An 18,994-nucleotide genomic window follows, 5' to 3' on the forward strand; every position below is an offset into this window, starting at 1 on the left:
CCCTCATCGTCAAGGTTGTGGCCATCATCAGAGCAACCGGAGAGGCAGTAGTCACATGTGGCCATGAAGTCTCGCACGGCACTGGGATCATGGATCCCGGAGAAATCCCAACCGGAGTCGGGACCGTCCTCTTCCTTGGAACACGGGGGCCCGTAGATTGAGACGGTCGTCAGTCGGTCCCAAGACGACCACATATGGTACCCCGGAAGGTTAGGGTATGCCTTTACGAAAGCGCTCACCGAAGCGGGGTCGCTTGGTGGATCGAAGCTGAATCTAAAAGGCAAAGGGTGGAAAACGGACGGTACCTCTTGATTGATGGATGGTGACGAAGTCGCGTCGGGGACGGACTGCACCGTTATCTCAGGTACGAGGCTAACGCCCAGCAAGCCCTTCACGAGTGTGCTGGCGTCATCTGTCCGCTTGGGGTTGGCATGTTGCGGGGAAGCGACGTCCGTCGTTGTCTCAGGCGCGAGGACAACGCCCGACATGTCCCCCGCTGGGGTGCCGGTGCCGTCGACTCGCTCTGGAGCGACAGCCGACGAGGTGCCGCCTCCTGCCTGGCCATGGTTGCCCCGTCTCCTCCTCCTGCGGCGAGGAGGGTGGCGAGACAAACCGGGATGCTGCTCTTCCGCCACGGGGGAAGACGTCGTCGAGTTCGCCGCCGCCGGGCGAGCTGACGACCGTCGTGGTTGCTGTCGCGCTGCGGGGGGAGGAGTACCATGTCGTAGCTACCGTCGAGGGACATGAACTCGAGACTCCCGAAGCGGAGCACCGTCCCGGGCTGAAGAGATTGTTGTAAAGTACCCATCTGGAACTCAACGGGAAGTTGTTCGTTAACACGCAACAGGCCCCTACCTGGCGCGCCAACTGTCGGCGTTTCGACCCTGGGGGTCCCTGGACCGACGAGTAAATTTGTCGCTGCGTGTCCCAGCCCAGATGGGTTGGCGCAAGATGGAACACAAGGGGGAAACGCGGCTCGTGTTATCTCGCACCAGGGGGTGTGCTCGTAGTAGGGGTTACAAGCGTTCGCGCGAGAGAGAGAGTGAGCCTGTTCGTTAGCTCGTTCTCCTGCGCGACCTTCCGCATGAAGGCCCTGGACCTCCCTTTTATAGATGCAAGGAGAGGGTTCAGATGTACAATGGGGGGTGTAGCTAGGCGCTAACGTGTCTGGCAGGAAAGTGCCTGAGCCCTGTGTACATGCCAACGTGACTGTCGGAGAAGTGCTTGAGCCCTGCATAGGCGATAACGTGGCCGTCGAAGAAGTGCCTGAGCCCTGTAGAAGCACAGCTGTCGGTGCTGCTGGGATCCTGCTGACGTCTCCTTGCTTCTGTAGGGTGTTGAGAGCCGCCGTTGTCATGGACGCACGCGGGGAGCCATCATTGCATGTTTCCGGGACGAGCCAGATGGGACGCCGGTCTTGTTCCCTCATAGCCTGAGCTAGCTAGGGGTAGGGTAATGATGTATCCCTTGTGGCGTGGTCGGTCCAAGCCCTGGGTCGGGCGAGGCGGAGACTTCTCCTGAGGCCGAGGCCGGGGTCGAGCGAGGACGCGATTCCTCCCGAGGCCGAGGCCTAAGGTCGGGCGAGGCGGAGCTTCCTTGTGCGCCCGAGGCTGAACTTTGCTATTGTCAGCCTTCCCCGGGTGGCTGGCACAACAGTCGGAGCGGGGTGAGAGGCGCTGTTTTCCTGTCAGATCGGTCAGTGAAAGGGCGAAGTGACTGCGGTCACTTCGACCTTGCCGACTGAGGCGCGCGTGTCAGGATAAGGTGTCAGGCGATCCTCGCATTGTATGCGCCTGCGATACGGTCGGTTGGAGAGGCGATTTGGCCAAGGTTGCTTCTCGACGAAGCCTGCCCGAGCTGGGCCTCGGGTGTGCCGAGGGTGCGCCCACTGCCTAAGGAGGCCCTCGGACGAGACGTAACTTCGTCCGGGACTACAGTTCTCGCCCGAGGCTGGGCTCGGGCGGGGCGAGATCGCGTCCCTTGGGTAGACGAAGCCTTGACCTGAACCGTGCCCATCAGTCTTTGCAGTTTGCGCTGAGGGTGGTTACCAGCCATGTTTAGGAGTGTTGGGGGTACCCCTAATTACGGTACCCGACAATAGCTATCACTGATAAATATGTAATTGTTTTCCATAATGAATAGATTTTGGTTTCTAGCGTTAGTGATGGAATCAAAATGGAAAATGTGCTTTTTAATAAGTAAAAGCGACTCTGTGTTGACAGAAAAGAGAAAAGAAAAGAATAAAGAACCAACCCAAGATAGATCCCTTGCCCTGCATCTCCTCGAGCAGCTTCAGCGCCCCGAGCGCGTCACCCTTGACGCACATCCTGTTCATGAGTGAGGTGTAGGTGACGACGTTCGGGAGGTGGCCCTCCGCGGCCATGTCGTCGAGGAAAGCCCTGGCCTTGGCGACCATCCTGGCGCGCGCGAGGCCGAAGATGAGCGTGTTGTAGGTGACGAGGTCGCGGTCCACGTCGTCGCTCCTCATCTGTCGGAACACCCTGAGGACGGCCCTGGGGTCGTCCGCCGCGACGTTCGCCTTCATCAGCGCGTTGTAGAGGTGCGCGTCGGCGCGGATGTCGTGGTCCCTGAGAACCGGGAGGACGCGGGAGATCTCGTGCAGCTCGCCACGGCCTGCCGGTGTGCGATCGACACGAATCGTCCGTCGGTCTCATCGGCCTTTCGCCTTCTAGGAAACGGAGTCGTCGCTCCATCGGTGCCGTTGAGCCAATTGCGAACGGGGAGGATGCTGACGCGGCGGACGGGGGTGGGCGCATCGCGCGAAGTGGGCGACGGGGAGGTGCTTCGAGGGGGTGGGGTGGCCGACGGGGAGGTGCGTCGAGGGGGGATGGGGGGCGGCGGCGCGATTGCATCGGTGGGAGGGAAGATGCGAGGGGTTTGGCTGAGTTTTGAGTATGGGCTTGGGCGCGAGGAGGCGGTGTCGTAGGGTGTGGTAGGGGGCAGGCTGGGTCGCGCGGAGGTCGCGCGATTCGCGGCAACGAGGGATGCGGATGGGGATGGGGCGACGGCGGCTCACGCGGGGTGGGGGAGGGGGAGGCGGGGGGACGAACGTGGGCGTGGGTGGACGGACGGTGTGGATTCATGGAAGCGAACAGATGGTGCAGATTCACCGAAGGCAGAACCAGAGAAGGCAGGCTACCCCTTACCATCTTAATATAGTAGTATAGATTTTATGTTATTATTATCTTAGGGGGTGTTTGATTGCACTAGAACTAATAGTTAGTGGCTAAAATTAGTTAAGACATCCAAACACTCTAGCTAATAGTTTAGCTATTAGGTATTTTTAGTAAATTAGTTAATAGTTAAATAGTTATTTGTTAGCTAGCTAATTCTACTAACAATTTTTAGCCAACTAATTATTAGTTCTAGTGCATTCAAATATCCCCTTAGTCCGCATTCTGATAAATATATATAGAAACTGTTAAGAGTACGGACGGATAGGGAGGAGTGGATGGAAGGCGCGATCAGCAGCCTCCTGCCCTCCTCGACGTCTACACGAACCGATTTGGGCAACTCAACCGGGGAAACCTGCAGGGTCGGGAATGAGATGACGTGGTCGGCGCCGTGGTCAACGGGCAGGCCATGAGAGTGGAGCAATGTAAGAACAAGATCGACAACCTTAACAAACACTACAAGATGGAGTGCCAGGGGCTCACCAGTTCCGGTGGGGGGCCATCAGCCACTGGCCCTGGTTCAAAAAGATGGACAAACTCTGTGTCTCCTGCCTCCTCGAAGCCTCTTGCTGCTGCCGAGGATGAGAAACCTAGACAGCAGCGTGGCAAAAAGGTGGTCCTGTTTTACACCATTGCTTGACCAGTTTGGAGATCTACGATGTCTTAGCTAATGTTTGTTGCAGTAGGTATCCGATTTCCAACACTAGCCCTCCTACTGGGGTTGTTAGCTCCAGAGCGATTCCTCTTTCAAATCCAAGATGGAAGAGGGTGCTTCTGAAGATTGGGGACACTGCCTTATATGGAGCAGCTCCTCAAAATGTTGATCCCAAGGTAGTTTATATTAGCTGATGGTGACAGATCTATTTTGATGCTTCCCTAGTTGTTTTTGTACTACAATTTTGTCACTTTGTCAGGTGATTATGCTGATTGCTAGAGGAGTTCAAGTGGCGTGCCATCATGGTGTGGAGGTAAATAGAGAGTACATCCATTTCAGAGACACATTTTTCTGATATCAGGGAACACTTGTCAAGTTAATATTACTTCCAATCCTATCAGGTGGCAATCGTGGGGCAGGTAGGGGTAGTAATGGATCGTGATCCAAGTGATTCTTCACAAAATGATAGGGCTCCAACAAATTTTAGTTTAAAAATGAATAAAAATATGACTTTTAATTCGATCCGACCCTTAAATTTTATATTGTAAAATTTAGAGCATATTGTTACCCATAGGTGTAGGAGGGCGGAATATATTCTGCTATGACAATTAGGTAGCTGCAACAGGCACTGATCGAGCCTCAACATATCCAATTGGGTAATTTTCTGCCATCGCCACTTCCCTTACTTTTGATCTATGTCTTCCTTCTGTTCTGCTCTACACTTCTGATCATACAACAGGAATCAGGAATAATGATGAGCATGCAACAAAAGTATGTGGATGGGTCCTGGACTACTAGCAAGTTGTCAGTTCTTCTAATGCAGACATCGGTGGTTGTGCTGGTGAATGTTGATAGTATAGGACTCGGGTGTGGATTGTTTTCTTCTGTTTTTATTCAAGACCAAACTATAACCGGTGAAGTTTATTGTGTGATTCTACAACGTTGTCACCTCTGCCTACGTGTCTGGTGGTGCCGGGGAGCGGGTGTGGATTGTTTTCTTCTGTTTTTATTTTTGTCATGATCAAACTTCAAAAACTAAGCACTAGGGTCAACTGTGTTATATGTTGTTGTATCTGTGATGGAGTACAAGAAGCTATGTAGAGTTGTCAACTCAGGTCACCAACTTGTTGACAAGCAACCGTACAACTAATGCACAAACGTAGAGATGGGAAGACTTTTTAAAAAAAAGTATCCCCAAAGTATGAGGTTTGTTTCAACAAAGGAAAATTAAAAAAAAGTCTTCTACTTCTATATTTGTATCTTAGTTACACGATTACACCATTATGTATAATTACACCAGATCTATTCACATGACATGACAACAATATAGGCAACTACGTACTATTAGGCCGATTTTGCGTCAACAAGATGAGCTTTGGCCCCAGGAGAAATATGTTATATGTATACAATTCGCCTGTAGCAGTCATAATAATGAAACATTATATATAGAGGTTGTTGAGAGCCTTATTCCTTCGAAGGTCCTCAAAACACTTCGGTTTTTTTATCTTCTTTCACATTTTCGAAGGAGGAAACTTTGGGCCGATACCATATGCTCGTGAATGACGGAGCAAGGAAGTACCAACAGGCACCTTCAGAGTTTAGTCTACAAGTCGAAAGAGAGAAATGACAGTTTCGCCATTGGCATGTAGAATAGACTGATTGTATACGCCTAAAGTCATAATTGTAATTTCACCAAAGCTGCACCGTGACTATAAATAGAGGAACAATGCCATGCATAAATTACGTTTTTTCGAACCCTGAGCACTGGATCACTCAGCCTATGAAGACACCTTCGAACCGTAGCTCATGTGAAGCCGAAGGTACATTTATAATTGTCTAATATTTTGCAAGGAACGAAATAAATACAAGTGTGCACATCCAGATGAGTGATATGTTTTGCTTTTCTTACACACGGTTTTCATTACCTTTGTTGTAATATCCTATTACCTTCTCCCTTTAATTAATCTTTATAGAGGGATTAATTAGAGGGAAAAGCTTCTATTTAATGACTTGTGTTGCCTTGTCTTTTGATATCTTTTAGAGACCAAAAAACAAGTAACCAACATTGGCGTCTGTAACACCCCGTCCACTCCCAGATCGGCATCACTTACTCATGGCAGCTCTCTAGGATCATATATTGTCCCCACACACCAACACGAGTCTTTTGTGCGCACTTTGTCCTTACTCATGTGCACCCGAGAAAACTTCTCGGTCGGTCACCCATCCCAAATTGCTCTAAGTCAAGCACGCTTAACTTGGAGGTTCTTTCGAGATAGGCTTCCGAAAAAGAAGATGCACCTTGTTGGTATGGATACTCTATTATTTCTATTAAGCCTTGGGCTAGGATATCACCATCCTAGGGGCCAGGATATCACAACGCCCACCTCCGATGAACCTACTTCCACGTTCACGAAAGCTTTGTCATTTCACTATTGAAGAGCATGGCATATGTTGATGCTTCGTCAATAAGTTTGAAAAAGATTATCCTCCCAATCACGGGAGGTTCAAGTTTTGAACCAACCAACAAAAGCAGAAGAATGAAGCTCAGTGAAGGGTACAACATGTTGGAGTCCAAGGGCCCTTCATCAAATCCAAGTGGTCTCATATGCCAATTACTGTCTCCCAAGAGGACCTTCAGTTAAGGGATTACCCGCACAATGATGCAATGATTATATATTGTATCATCAAAGGATTTTTAGTCCACAATGTGTTGGTGGATACATGCAGTGCAGTAGACATTATTTTTGCTAAAGCTTCCAGATAGATGCAAGAACCAGATGACAAAATACAAGATGCAATGCATCCTCTATATGGCTTCAGAGGAAAGCAGATAACGACACTTGGTAAAATACCAATGTCGGTTACCTTCGGCTATATCCACAGTACAAGAACTGAGGAAATCATATTTGACATAGTTGACATGGAATACCCCTATAAATATAATCATTGGCAGAGGAACATTGAATACCTTCGAAGTCGTGCTACATCCAGAATACCTTTGCATGAAAATACCATTGTCGGCGTTTCGAAACCCGGGGGTCCCTGGACCGACGAGTAAATTGTCGCCGCGTGCCCCAGCCCAGATGGGTCGGCGCGAGACGGAGCGCGAAGGGGGGAGGCAGCCGGAGGGAGACGGGCGTGAGAGGTGGAATCCCGCGGCCTTCGTGTTTGTCCCGCGCCCAGGTCGGGTGCGCTTGCAGTAGGGGGTTACAAGCGTCCACGCGGGAGTGAGCGAGCGGCCTCACGCGAGCGCCGTCCCGTCCTTCCCCGCACGGCCAACCCTCTGTAAGAGGGCCCTGGTCCTTCCTTTTATAGGCGTAAGGAGAGGATCCAGGTGTACAATGGGGGGTGTAGCAGTGTGCTAACGTGTCTAGCGGAGGAGAGCTAGCGCCCTAAGTACATGCCATCGTGGCAGCCGGAGAGGTTTTGGCACCCGGTTCGTGTGGTGTCGTGGCCCTCGGAGGAGCGCTGGAGCCTGGCGGAAGGACAGCTGTCGGGGCTGTCGAGTCCTTGCTGACGTCCTCTTGCTTCCGTAAGGGGGCTGAGAGCCGCCGTCGTCATAGGGCGTGCGGGGCGCCATCATTACTTGTCTGGCGGAGAGAGCCAGACGGGACGCCGGTCTTGTTCCCCGTAGCCTGAGTCAGCTTGGGGTAGGGTAATGATGGCGCCTCCTATTGACGTGGTCGGTCCGTGCCCTGGGTTGGGCGATGTGGAGGCTCCTCCGAGGTCGAGGTCGAGTATGTCTTCCGAGGCCGAGGACGAGTTCGAGCCCCTGGGTCGGGCGAGGCGGAGACCGTCGGCTGAGGCCAGGGCTGAGTCCGAGCCCTGGGGTCGGGCAGAGCGGAGTTCGCCGTCTTCCGGGGCTGAGCCCGAGTCCGAGCCCTGGGGTCGGGCAGAGCGGAGTTCGCCGTCTTCCGGGGCTGAGCCCGAGTCCGAGCCCTAGGGTCGGGCGGAGCGGAGTTCGTCGTCTTCCGGGGCTGAGCCCGAGTCCGAGCCCTGGGGTCGAGCGGAGCGGAGTTCGCCGTCTTCCGGGGCTGAGCCCGAGTCCGAGCCCTGGGGTCAGGCGGAGCAGAGTTCATCGTCTTCCGGGGCTGAGCCCGAGTCCGAGCCCTGGGGTCGGGCGGAGCGGAGTTCGCTGTCTTCCGGGGCTGAGCCCGAGTCCGAGCCATGGGGTCGGGCGAAGCGGAGTTTCCCATGGCGCCTAGGGCCGGGCTTGGCCGCTGTCAGCCTCACTCTGTCGAGTGGCACAGCAGTCAGAGCGGCGCAGGCGGCGCTGTCCTTTTGTCAGACCGGTCAGTGGAGCGGCGAAGTGACTGCGATCACTTCGGCTCTGTCGACTGGAGGGCGTGCGTCAGGATAAAGGTGTCAGGCCACCTTTGCATTAAATGCCCCTGCGATTTGGTCGGTTGGCGTGGCGATTTGGCCAAGGTTGCTTCTTGGTGAAGACTGGGCTTGGGCGAGCCGAAGGTGTGTCCGTTGCTGGAGGGGGGCCTCGGGCGAGACGTAGATCCTCCGGGGTCGGCTGCCCTTGCCCGAGGCTGGGCTCGGGCGAGGCGTGATCGCGTCCCTCGAATGGACCGATCCTTGACTTAGTCGCACCCATCAGGCCTTTGCAGCTTTGTGCTGATGGGGGTTACCAGCTGAGATTTAGGAGCCTTGAGGGTACCCCTAATTATGGTCCCCGACAGTAGCCCCCGAGCCTCGAAGGGAGTGTTAATACTCGCTTGGAGGCTTTTGTCGCACTTTTTTCCAAGGGGACCAGCCTTTCTCGGTTGTGTTTTGTTTCGGTGGGTGCGCGCGAGCGCACCCGCCGGGTGTAGCCCCCGAGGCCTTAGAGGAGTGGTTTGACTCCTCCGAGGTCTTAATGCCTCGCGCAATGCTTCGGCTGGTCTGGTCGTTCCCTCATGCGAGCTGGCCGTAGCCCGGGTGCACGGTCGGGTCCCAAGTTCTCGGGCTGGTATGTTGACGCTGTCAACGGTTTGGCCGGGGCCAGGTTTGCGAGAGCAGCCCCCGAGCCTCTGCACAGGGCGAGAGGACGGTCAAGAACAGACTCGACTTTTTTACATACGCTCCTACGTCGCCTTTCCGCAAGGAGGAGGGGGGAAAGCGCCATGTTGCCCTCGGAGGGCGCCGAACATGGTGTCTCTGGTGAGCTGCTGGCGGGTAATCCGAGTGGACGCCCGTGCCCCATTTGTTAGGGGTCGGCTAGAGGCCCGGAGGCGCGCTCCAAAAGTACCTGCGGGTGATCTGCCGGACCCGGTCCCCTTTCGACGGGGTCCGAGGGCTCGATTCCCGCCGGTCTCGGAAATGTCCTAGGGTACCTCGGGAGCGTAGCCCGAGCCTCGGTTATGTATCGAACGTACCCAGGGTCATCCCTCGCTCTATGTCTGAGGCGGCTGTGAACCCTTCGAGGGCCAGCCTACGAACCCCTGATCAGTAGTGGGCGCGGAGCCCGAGTGGCCTGAGGCGGCCGTTGAACCCTTCCGAGGGGCCGACCTTCGAACCTCTGACTAGTAGTGGGCGTGGAACCCAAGCGCTCTGAGGCGGCTGTTGAACCCCTCCGAGGGGCCAGCCTTTGAACCTCTGATCAGTAGGGAGGCTCGGGGCCTATTTCCTTCACGGAGAAGGATCCTTTTCGGGTATCCCCCTTTCCCGGTCCCTGTTGTAAGAGAGAGAAAGAGGAAAAGGATACAAAATCGAATGACGTGGCGTACCTTTTTTGACGCGGTCATTATGGCGAAGGCGAAGCGTCGCTCGCTTCTCCTGCCTGAGGCGCCGCTTGTCCCGCCGCAGAGTTAATGCGACGGGGCGAGTGGTTCGCGAGGCGGCCGTTGCGCGTGCGCGAGCCGTTCGAGGAACGGAACACGGGCGCGCCGTCTTCACGTCGTGAGAGAGGATTCTCTCGCTGCCCCTGGATGGGACGTAAGCTTGGCTTGACGACGTGACCGCTGCTCCTGCCCGCCTAGGCCCAAACACACCATCGTCGTGTTGTAAAGCTGCGTTTCTTTTCCTCTTGTTTCGAGTATCTGGACTTTTTCGTCGGTAACAGAATTGTCTGTGCGAGCGAGAGTTGCTTTTCACGGAAGGCGATGAGTGAGGTATCCGTATCCCGAAGGCGTAGGAATCCCTCGGCTCGGTCGGCCTTGCCGCTTACGCGCACTCTTGCCCTTCCATAGGGTTCTGTCACCGACGCAGTCGAGAAGGCCCGAAGAATCGCTTCGACAGAGGAGCTTTCGAGCGTGAAGACTTGTTCGGTCCGCGGAATCACTTATCCGAACGCGAGTTACTTATCGCAGAAGGTGATGAGTGAGGTATCCGTATCCCGGAGGCATAGGAGTCCCTCAGCTCGGTCAACCTTGGCTGCTTACGTGTACTCCGTCGTTTTCAGGATCCCCTTTCGAAGTAGTCGAAAAAGCACGAAAGACATTCTGGCAGAAAGGATCTTTTTTCGAGGAAAATTTTGACGCAGAGGGGGTTCCCCCCTTTTAGCCCCCGAGGGAGGGTCGGGCTTTGCCGAGGCAAGGCTGACCCTTCCTTGATGACTAAACTTTGCGTGGGAACGAGGCATACGAACAACTTGAAAGCATCTTAAGGGTAGAAGCGACGTAGCTGTTGGATGTTCTAAGCGTTGTTGTAGACCTCGCCTTGACTGTTGGCCAGCTTGTACGTTCTGGGATTCAGAACTTTGGCGATGACGAACGGCCCTTCCCAGGGAGGCGTGAGCTTGTGCCGCCCTCGGGCGTCTTGTCGCAGCCGAAGCACCAGGTCGCCCTCCTAGAGGTTTCGGGACCGAACCCCTCGGGCGTGGTAGCGTCGCAGGGACTGCTGGTACCGCGCCGAGTGTAGTAAGGCCATGTCCCGAGCCTCCTCCAGCTGGTCCAGTGAGTCTTCTCGATTAACTTGATTGCTTTGGTCGGCGTAGGCCCTCGTCCTCGGGGAACCATGTTCTAAGTCTGTGGGCAAGATGGCCTCGGCCCCATAGACTAGAAAGAACGGCGTGAAGCCCGTGGCTCGGCTCGGCGTTGTCCTCAGACTCCAGACCACCGAGGGGAGTTCCTTCATCCATCGCTTGCCGAACTTGTTGAGGTCGTTGTAGATCCGAGGCTTGAGTCCTTGTAGAATCATGTCGTTGGCACGCTCTACTTGCCCATTCGTCATGGGGTGAGCCATGGCGGCCCAATCCACCCGGATGTGGTGATCCTCGCAGAAGTCTAGGAACTTTCTGCCGGTGAACTGGGTGCCGTTGTCGGTGATGATGGAGTTCGGGACCCCAAAGCAATGGATGATGTTGGTGAAGAACGCCACCGCCTGTTCGGACCTGATGCTGTTTAGGGGTCAGACCTCGATCCACTTGGAGAATTTGTCGATGGCGACCAACAGGTGCGTATAGCCCCCGGGTGCCTTCTGCAAGGGGCCGACGAGGTCCAGACCCCACACAGCAAAAGGCCAGGTGATGGGTATCGTCTGCAGGGCCTGAGCGGGCAGGTGGGTCTGCCTTGCGTAGAACTGACACCCTTCGCAGGTGCGGACAATTCTAGTGGCGTCGGCCACCGCCGTCGGCCAGTAGAAACCTTGTCGGAAGGCGTTTCCAACAAGGGCTCGAGGTGCTGCGTGATGGCCACAAGCCCCCGAGTGTATCTCTTGTAGGAGCTCCTGGCCTTCGGCGATGGAAATGCATCGCTGGAGGATGCCTGAGGGGCTGCGGTGGTAGAGTTACTTCCCGTCCCCCAGCAAGACAAACGACTTGGCGCGCCGCGCCAACCGCCGAGCTTCGGCTCGGTCGAGGGGTAGCTCTCCTCGGTGGAGATATTGCAGGTACGGGGTCTGCCAGTTTCGATTAGGCGTGACCCCGCCTCGCTCCTCCTCGATGCGCAGTGCCTCACCCTCGGGGGCCGAGGGTACCTCGGGTTGAGCCGAGGGTGCCTCGGGCCGAGCCGAGGGTACCTCGGACTGAGCCGAGGGTGCCTCAGGCTCAGCCGAGGCCTTCTCGGGCTCGGACGTGTCGTCGATCTTGACGGAGGGTTGATGCAGGTCTCGGGGGAAGACGTCCGGGGGAACCGTTGTTCGCCCCGATGCTATTTTAGCCAGCTCGTCCGCAGTCTCGTTGTAGCGCCGGGCGATGTGGTTGAGCTCGAGCCTGTAGAACTTGTCTTCCAGGCGCCGAACCTCATCGCAGTAGGCTTCCATCTTCGGGTCGCGGCAGTGGGAGTTCTTCATGACTTGGTCGATGACGAGTTGCGAGTCACCGCGAGCGTCGAGGCGTCGGACCCCTAGCTCGATGGCGATGCGCAAACCGTTGACCAGAGCCTCGTACTCAGCCACATTGTTGGACGCCGGGAAATGGAGGCGTAGCACGTAGCGTAGGTGCTTTCCGAGGGGCGAGATGAAGAGCAGGCCTGCGCCTGCTCCTGTCTTCATCAGCGACCCGTCGAAGAACATGGTCTAGAGTTCCGGTTGGATCGGAGCTGTTGGGAGCTGGGTGTCGACCCATTCAGCCACGAAGTCCGCCAACACCTGGGACTTGATGGCCTTCCGAGGGGCGAACGAGATCGTTTCGCCCATGATTTCCACCGCCCACTTTGCAATTCTACCCGAGGCCTCTCGACACTGAATGATCTCCCCCAGGGGGAAGGATGACACCACAGTTACCGGATGAGACTCGAAGTAGTGTCGCAACTTCCGCCGTGTCAGGATCACCGCGTATAGCAGCTTCTGAATTTGGGGGTAGCGGATCTTGGTCTCGGATAGTACCTCGCTGATGAAGTAGACTGGCCTCTGGACGGGCAATGCATGCCCCTCTTCTCGTCTCTCAACCACAGTCGCGGCGCTAACCACCTGAGTGGTCGCGGCAACGTAGATCAAGAGGGCTTCTCCGGCAGCGGGGGGCACCAAGATGGGCGCGTTTGTAAGGAGCGCCTTCAGGTTCCCGAGGGCTTCCTCGGCCTCAGGGGTCCAAGTGAAGCACTCAACCTTCCTTAAGAGGCGGTACAGAGGCAAGCCTCTTTCGCCGAGGCGCGAGATGAAGCGGCTCAGAGCCGCAAGGCATACCATGACTCTCTGTACGCCTTTCAAGTCCTTGATGGGCCCCATGCTGGTGATGGCTGTGATCTTCTCCGGGTTGGCCTCAATGCCCCGCTCGGAGATGATGAACCCCAAGAGCATGCCTCGAGGAACCCCGAAGACACACTTTTTGGGATTGAGCTTCACGCCTTTCGCCTTGAGACATCGGGATGTCACTTCAAGGTCGGAAAGGAGGTCGGAGGCTTTCCTCGTCTTGACTACGATGTCATCGACGTAGGCCTCGACCGTCCGGCCAATGTGTTCGCCGAACACGTGGTTCATGCACCGTTGGTACGTTGCACACGCATTCCTCAAGCCGAACGACATGGTAACATAGCAGTACATGCCGAAGGGTGTGGTGAAAGAAGTCGCGAGCTGGTCGGACTCTTTCATCCTGATTTGGTGATACCTCGAGTAGGCATCGAGGAAAGACAGGGTTTCGCACCCAGCAGTGGAATCCACGATTTGATCGGTGCGAGGCAGAGGGTAGGGAACTTTCGGACATGCTTTGTTTAGACCAGTGTAGTCTACACACATCCGCCATTTCCCTCCTTTCTTTTTTTCACAAGCACGGGGTTGGCAAGCCATTCAGGATGGAATACCTCTTTGATGAACCCTGCCGCCATTAGCTTGTGGATCTCCTCGCCTATGGCTCTGCGCTTTTCTTCGTCGAATCGGCGCAGAGGCTGCTTCACGAGTCGGGCCCTAGCTCGGATATCCAGCGAGTGCTCGGCGACATCCCTCGGTATGCCGGGCATGTCCGAGGGACTCCACGCGAAAACGTCGGCGTTTGCGCGGAGAAAGTCGACGAGCACTGCTTCCTATTTGGGATCGAGCTCGGAGCCGATCCGGATCTGCTTGGAGGCGTCGCTGCTGGGGTCGAGGGGGACTGATTTAACCGTCTCCGCTGGCTCGAAGTTGCCGGCGTGGCGCTTCACGTCTGGCACCTCCTTAGAGAGGCTCTCCAGGTCGGCGATGAGGGCCTCGGATTCGGCGAGGGCCTCGGCGTACTCCACGCACTCCACGTCGCATTCGAACGCGTGTCGGTACGTAGGGCCGACGGTGATGACCCCGTTGGGGCCCGACATCTTGAGCTTGAGGTAGGTGTAGTTGGGGACAGCCATGAACTTCGTGTAGCATGGCCTCCCCAGTACTGCGTGGTAGGTTCCTCGGAACCCGACCACCTCGAACGTGAGGGTCTCCCTTCGGAAGTTGGAGGGTGTCCCAAAGCAGACGGGAAGGTCGAGTTGCCCGAGGGGCTGGACGCGCTTCCCGAGGATGATCCTGTGGAAAGGTGCAGCACCTGCCCGGACCGAGGACAGATCAACACGCAGGAGCCCGAGGGTCTCGGCGTAGATGATGTTGAGGCTGCTGCCTCCGTCCATGAGGACCTTGGTGAGCCTGACATCGCCGATGACGGGGTCGACAACGAGCGGGTATTTCCCCGGGCTCGACACGTGGTCGGGGTGGTCGGCTTGGTCGAAGGTGATGGGCTTGTCGGACCAGTCTAGGTAGACTGGCGCCGCCACCTTTACCGAACAGACCTCCCGACGCTCTTGCTTGCGGTGCCGAGCCGAGGCGTTCGCCGCTTGCCCACCGTAGATCATGAAGCAGTCGCGGACCTCGGGGAACTCTCCTGTCTGGTGATCTTCCTTCTTATCGTCGTCGTGAGCCCTGCCACCCTCCGTGGGTGGCCCGGCCTTGTGAAAGTGGCGCTGAAGCATGGCGCACTCCTCAAGGGTGTGCTTGATTGTAACACCCGGTTTTAAAGGACAAAGCCGGGTGCATCTCATACATGCGCCAAGAAGACAACACATATAATAACAGAGTGTATAGAGATAAATGTCATAAAACATCAGAGTATTTATTACATAGCGGAAGACTTATTACAAAATAAAGATAAATATAAAACGAACTAAGGATCGTCGGCGCTAATGTCGACTGAGAAACGCCACCTAGATCAGATCAAACTCCTTGATACTTGGCTCCACCTGAACCACCTGTTCTTCTCCTGTGGGGGGGTGTGAGACAGCAAGAGTGAGCTCACATACGTTCATCGCTCAACAAGTTGTGGGGAATAATGTGGCATGAACTCACCAAAGGTGGGAGTTCATGTAGTGTAAGGCTGATCAATGAAATAAAGGCTGAAGCTGAGCATTGCTTTTATAAGTTGGTCAAACTTTTATTAGCAATTACTAGGTGTAAGTAAATACCAAACCTTAATAATAATAAAGAAAAGTAATAGTAAAATAATCCCAAATGCGATGCAAATGTCAAATTAAATTTAAGTTCCATAAATTAATCATGTGAGGGTCCGAGCCGCTCTTGACCGTGAGCACGGCTAGTATACCAGTTTTACACTCTGCAGAGGTTGCGCATCTTTACCCACAAGTCATGTTACCCATCTGCCAAGAGATGGCCAATCCCATACACCTCTACCGAGGAGGCGAGGCAGGGTAACACTACGAGGCCTTTACAAAGTTCCACTAGCTTCAGAAATCCCGCTACAGTTTATAGGAAGCTCCAGTGCAGGGTTCTTGCCTGACCGCCATCGCAGCAAAATCAACCCAAGGACCTCCCTACACTGACCACTCCCCTACTGCCCTTGCCCCTTTCGGGTAAGGAAGACCTCCACTAGCTTTCCTAGTTAATCAGCCAAGGGCGTCCCATTATACCCTTGTGGTAGCACTGTTTTCCCGGGTGGTCGCTCCATGTTCCCATTAATTTAATGATCTTAACATGAATAGTAATAATAACAAGATAATAAAAGAATAATCATGAATATTGTATCTCCATACCCAATCCACATAAAGCAATAGCAAGTACTACCCAAAAATATTTCAGGGGTGAACAAGGTATAGAGGCAATCAAAACTGGGGTAACATAAAGGCTCCCATCAAAATTAACCTATGCAGATCATTAAAATTAATAAGAACATGGCTGGGAAAAGTAAGTGATCAAGGGCACAACTTGCCTGGCACTTGAGATTCCAGGTACCAACTTGCTTTTCAGATGACACGAGTCCTCGCGCTAGTCGTTGCAACCCAAGCAAACATGATATAGACAAAATTAACATCACACCAAACATAAGAACAACTGCATAATATCGATCTACGCGTTGCTATGAGACTAACGCAACTGGAACGAGTCAAATCGGAGTTAAAACGAAGGAGTTATGATTTTCCTAAGGTTTCATGTGTTTGGTATAGGATTAATTAGGAAATAAGTTTTAATATGATTTTCATGTCAAACCAGATGTACTATGTGATAAACAGTAATACTATAGATTTATAGGAATTGGAATGGACCAATTTAGACTCCATATGAATTTTACATGAATTAAACAAATTCTATCAATTATTTTCATATAGAAATTCATTTTCTAAATGATTTTATATGTTTTTATCACTGTCTGGACAGGTCCTCAAATCCTAGAGACAACAGGGGCTAATCTACTAAAATTCCCGAGACTCAAAGCTACAGCCGCATGGACGGTGGGTTGTTTTCTTAGAAAGTCGGGGTCTCTTTTACAAAACCAGCTCAGCGAAGGGGTAAGTTCTAATCTGGTCCGTCCGATCAACAACGTGTGGCGCAGATTAGATATAACTCAAACGAAACGGTAAGCGCTGTTAGCCGTGGGATCCGAGATCCACGGCCATGATTTAATGAAGCTAGATCTAGTCTGAGCCTTGGGATGGCAGATCTACGGTTCCTGTTGATCGCGCGAACGGGTAAGGAAATACCTAATCTCGGCCGCCCGCGGCCGATCCGACGGCCAAGGTTTCCTAGAGCAAAGCGGTATGAAGAGATTTAATCTGGATCGCACGCCCAGAATCCAACGGCCATCGTGGAGTGCCCATTTTCTCCCCCATCCCCGACCGGCGGCGCCCCATTCACGGCGGCGCCCTACGCCGTGCACCCCGTCCGACGGCCACCAGGCCCTAAATCCTATACCAACCCGTGCTACGCGCAGAGTAAGACGAGGCGAAGCTATGGGGTAGCACATTACCAGCGGGGAAGGCGGTGGCATGGCTAGTCACGGCGGCATGCGGCCCTGCGGCGGAGCTCCATTCTCCCAGCCAAACTCGCATCATCCCACGGGCCCTGGGCATGATCCCTGTTGACCGGTGAAGCGCCAAAGCCATCCTCCAGTGCCCAGTTGGCCACACAGGCGGGAATCCATGGTGGCGGGGAGAGGGCATGGTCTCCCAATCTCTCTCATCGCTCGGCTCAATCGGGCGAGCGGGGCAATTCCATGCGGTGGTGTGCGCTAGCTTCCTCACAGGGTCATGGAGGCAAGGACCACATCGACAGATTTATATAGTTGTGGTTGAAGTTCGTTTGGGTCGGGTGGACGAGGCCGATTCTCCCTGCGCGAAGTACGGCATGTTTCGTTGCGGGCGAGCTAGAAGAAACGGAAGCCCCCCCACAACGGATTCCACCAATCGCGCCAAGATCGAGCTTGACCGAGCGGCGCGGGTTTAGGGGCATTCTGTTGCGGGCTCGCGACTGGGACGCGCGACGCAGACAAGTAACGATCCCAGGTGCCGGAGCCGCGAAGTCTCTCCCCGGGGAAACGCACGGCGGGTGCGAGCGCACGAAATAGAGACGATTGCGAGGGGGGGATAGGGTGGCGCAGGAGGAAGCAGGGGTGAGGAGAGGCACTAGCACGGAGGATCCCAACGAATTTCATCACTGGATCGAGCTCTGCGAAGATCTCGCCTGGAAGAGAAACAGCGCCCAACAGAAAAATGGATACGGGAGGGAGAAGGAGTTCCTGACGTCCGGGCCCCACGCGTCAGCCAAGAGGGTTAGCGCGCGCTGAGGTGTATCGCTGACCGACTAGGCCCACATGTCGGCGCACGCGGGCGTTGGGCCGCGCGAGGGAAAACAACAGATGGGTCGAAATGGTGTTCTGAGCCCAGTTAGCGTTTTACTTCTTTCTCTTTTTCCTTTTTATTTTTCTTTCCTTCTTTTTCCAATTCAAATTCAAATTTCCAAATTAATTTCAACCTTGTGGCCAATTCACCCTTATTTTATATTGTGTCATGATAAGTTTCCATTTGGAGATATATATTATTTATACTTTTATATCACATAATATTTGTTTGCTTCTCTTCTTAAATTTTTAGAATCTCTTTTAAGTTTTGAATTCCACTTTGGACTTGTTACTATATTCCTTATCGCGAAATGCACACGCAAAAACAATATCCAGCATGATGTATGATTTATTTGAGTGTCTTTTGTTAATTATTTATTTGTTTAATTATGGTGTTCACATGAAATGAGAAGCATAGATAACTCATAGATGTATACGGAATACAATTTCTCTGCTTAGACTCTATTTACAAAGTAGGTGTTACAAATCCTACCCCCTTAAAAATAATCTCGTCCTCGAGATTTAGGAAGAACGAGGGAAAAGATGGGGAAAATCTATACGAAGCTCTTCTTCTCTTTCTCATGTCGCATCATCTTCTCCATGTTGACTCCATTGTACTTTGGACATTTTTATCACCTTATTTCTTGTAACTCGAGTCAAAATGTCAATACTCTTAATAGGATATTCCGTATAAGTAAAATCTTCCTAAACACTGGGTTCCTCCATTGGTTACTGTTCCTTAGGGACATGAAGACACTTCTTAAGTTAAGACACATGAAATACATTATGTACATCAGATAGATTATCTGGTAGCTCGAGTTGATAGGCCATCTCTCCAACTCACCTAAAAACTTCGAATGGTCCAATCAAGCGAGGGGACAATTTTCCCTTGACTTTGAATCTCCTCATTCCATGAAGTGATGGCACTTTGAGGTACACATGATCTCCTTCCTCAAATTCCAGTGGTCTTCTTCTATTATCGGCATAGCTCTTTTGCCTGGTTTGAGCTACCCTCAAGTTCTCTCGAATTATACAAACTTGTTCTTCTGCCTCTTGAATAAGTTCAGGCCCAAAGAACTGTCTTCCCCTAGTCTGATCCAATACAGAGGAGTCCTGCATTTCCTGCCATATAGAGCCTCGAATGGTGACGTCTTCAGGCTGGCCTGGTAACTATTATGAGAACACAGCATAAGGTAGACTCTTGTC

The 18,994-nt window shown here is 53.5% G+C and overlaps 2 protein-coding genes across 2 annotated transcripts in view; both read right to left on the reverse strand.

The window, feature by feature from the left end:
* Positions 1-91, reverse strand: part of LOC111590271 (DAR GTPase 2, mitochondrial-like) — a 28,082-nt gene extending 27,991 nt beyond the window's left edge. The window contains exon 1 of the mRNA XM_023301186.1: positions 56-91. Coding sequence (XP_023156954.1) covers positions 56-91 — 36 coding nt within the window. The remainder of the gene's footprint in view (positions 1-55) is intronic.
* Positions 92-2,078: 1,987 nt separating this feature from the next.
* The window catches only part of LOC111590272 (pentatricopeptide repeat-containing protein At2g17670), a 35,453-nt gene continuing 18,537 nt past the window's right edge, over positions 2,079-18,994 (reverse strand). Inside the window, exons 2-3 of the mRNA XM_023301187.1 lie at positions 2,254-2,634; positions 2,079-2,107 (exon numbers count right to left, since the gene is read on the reverse strand). Of these exons, the coding sequence (XP_023156955.1) occupies positions 2,079-2,107; positions 2,254-2,634 (410 nt within the window). The remainder of the gene's footprint in view (positions 2,108-2,253; positions 2,635-18,994) is intronic.

The sequence above is a fragment of the Zea mays genome, chromosome 10, assembly GCF_902167145.1.
Source record: "Zea mays cultivar B73 chromosome 10, Zm-B73-REFERENCE-NAM-5.0, whole genome shotgun sequence".
Taxonomy (NCBI): Eukaryota; Viridiplantae; Streptophyta; class Magnoliopsida; order Poales; family Poaceae; genus Zea; species Zea mays.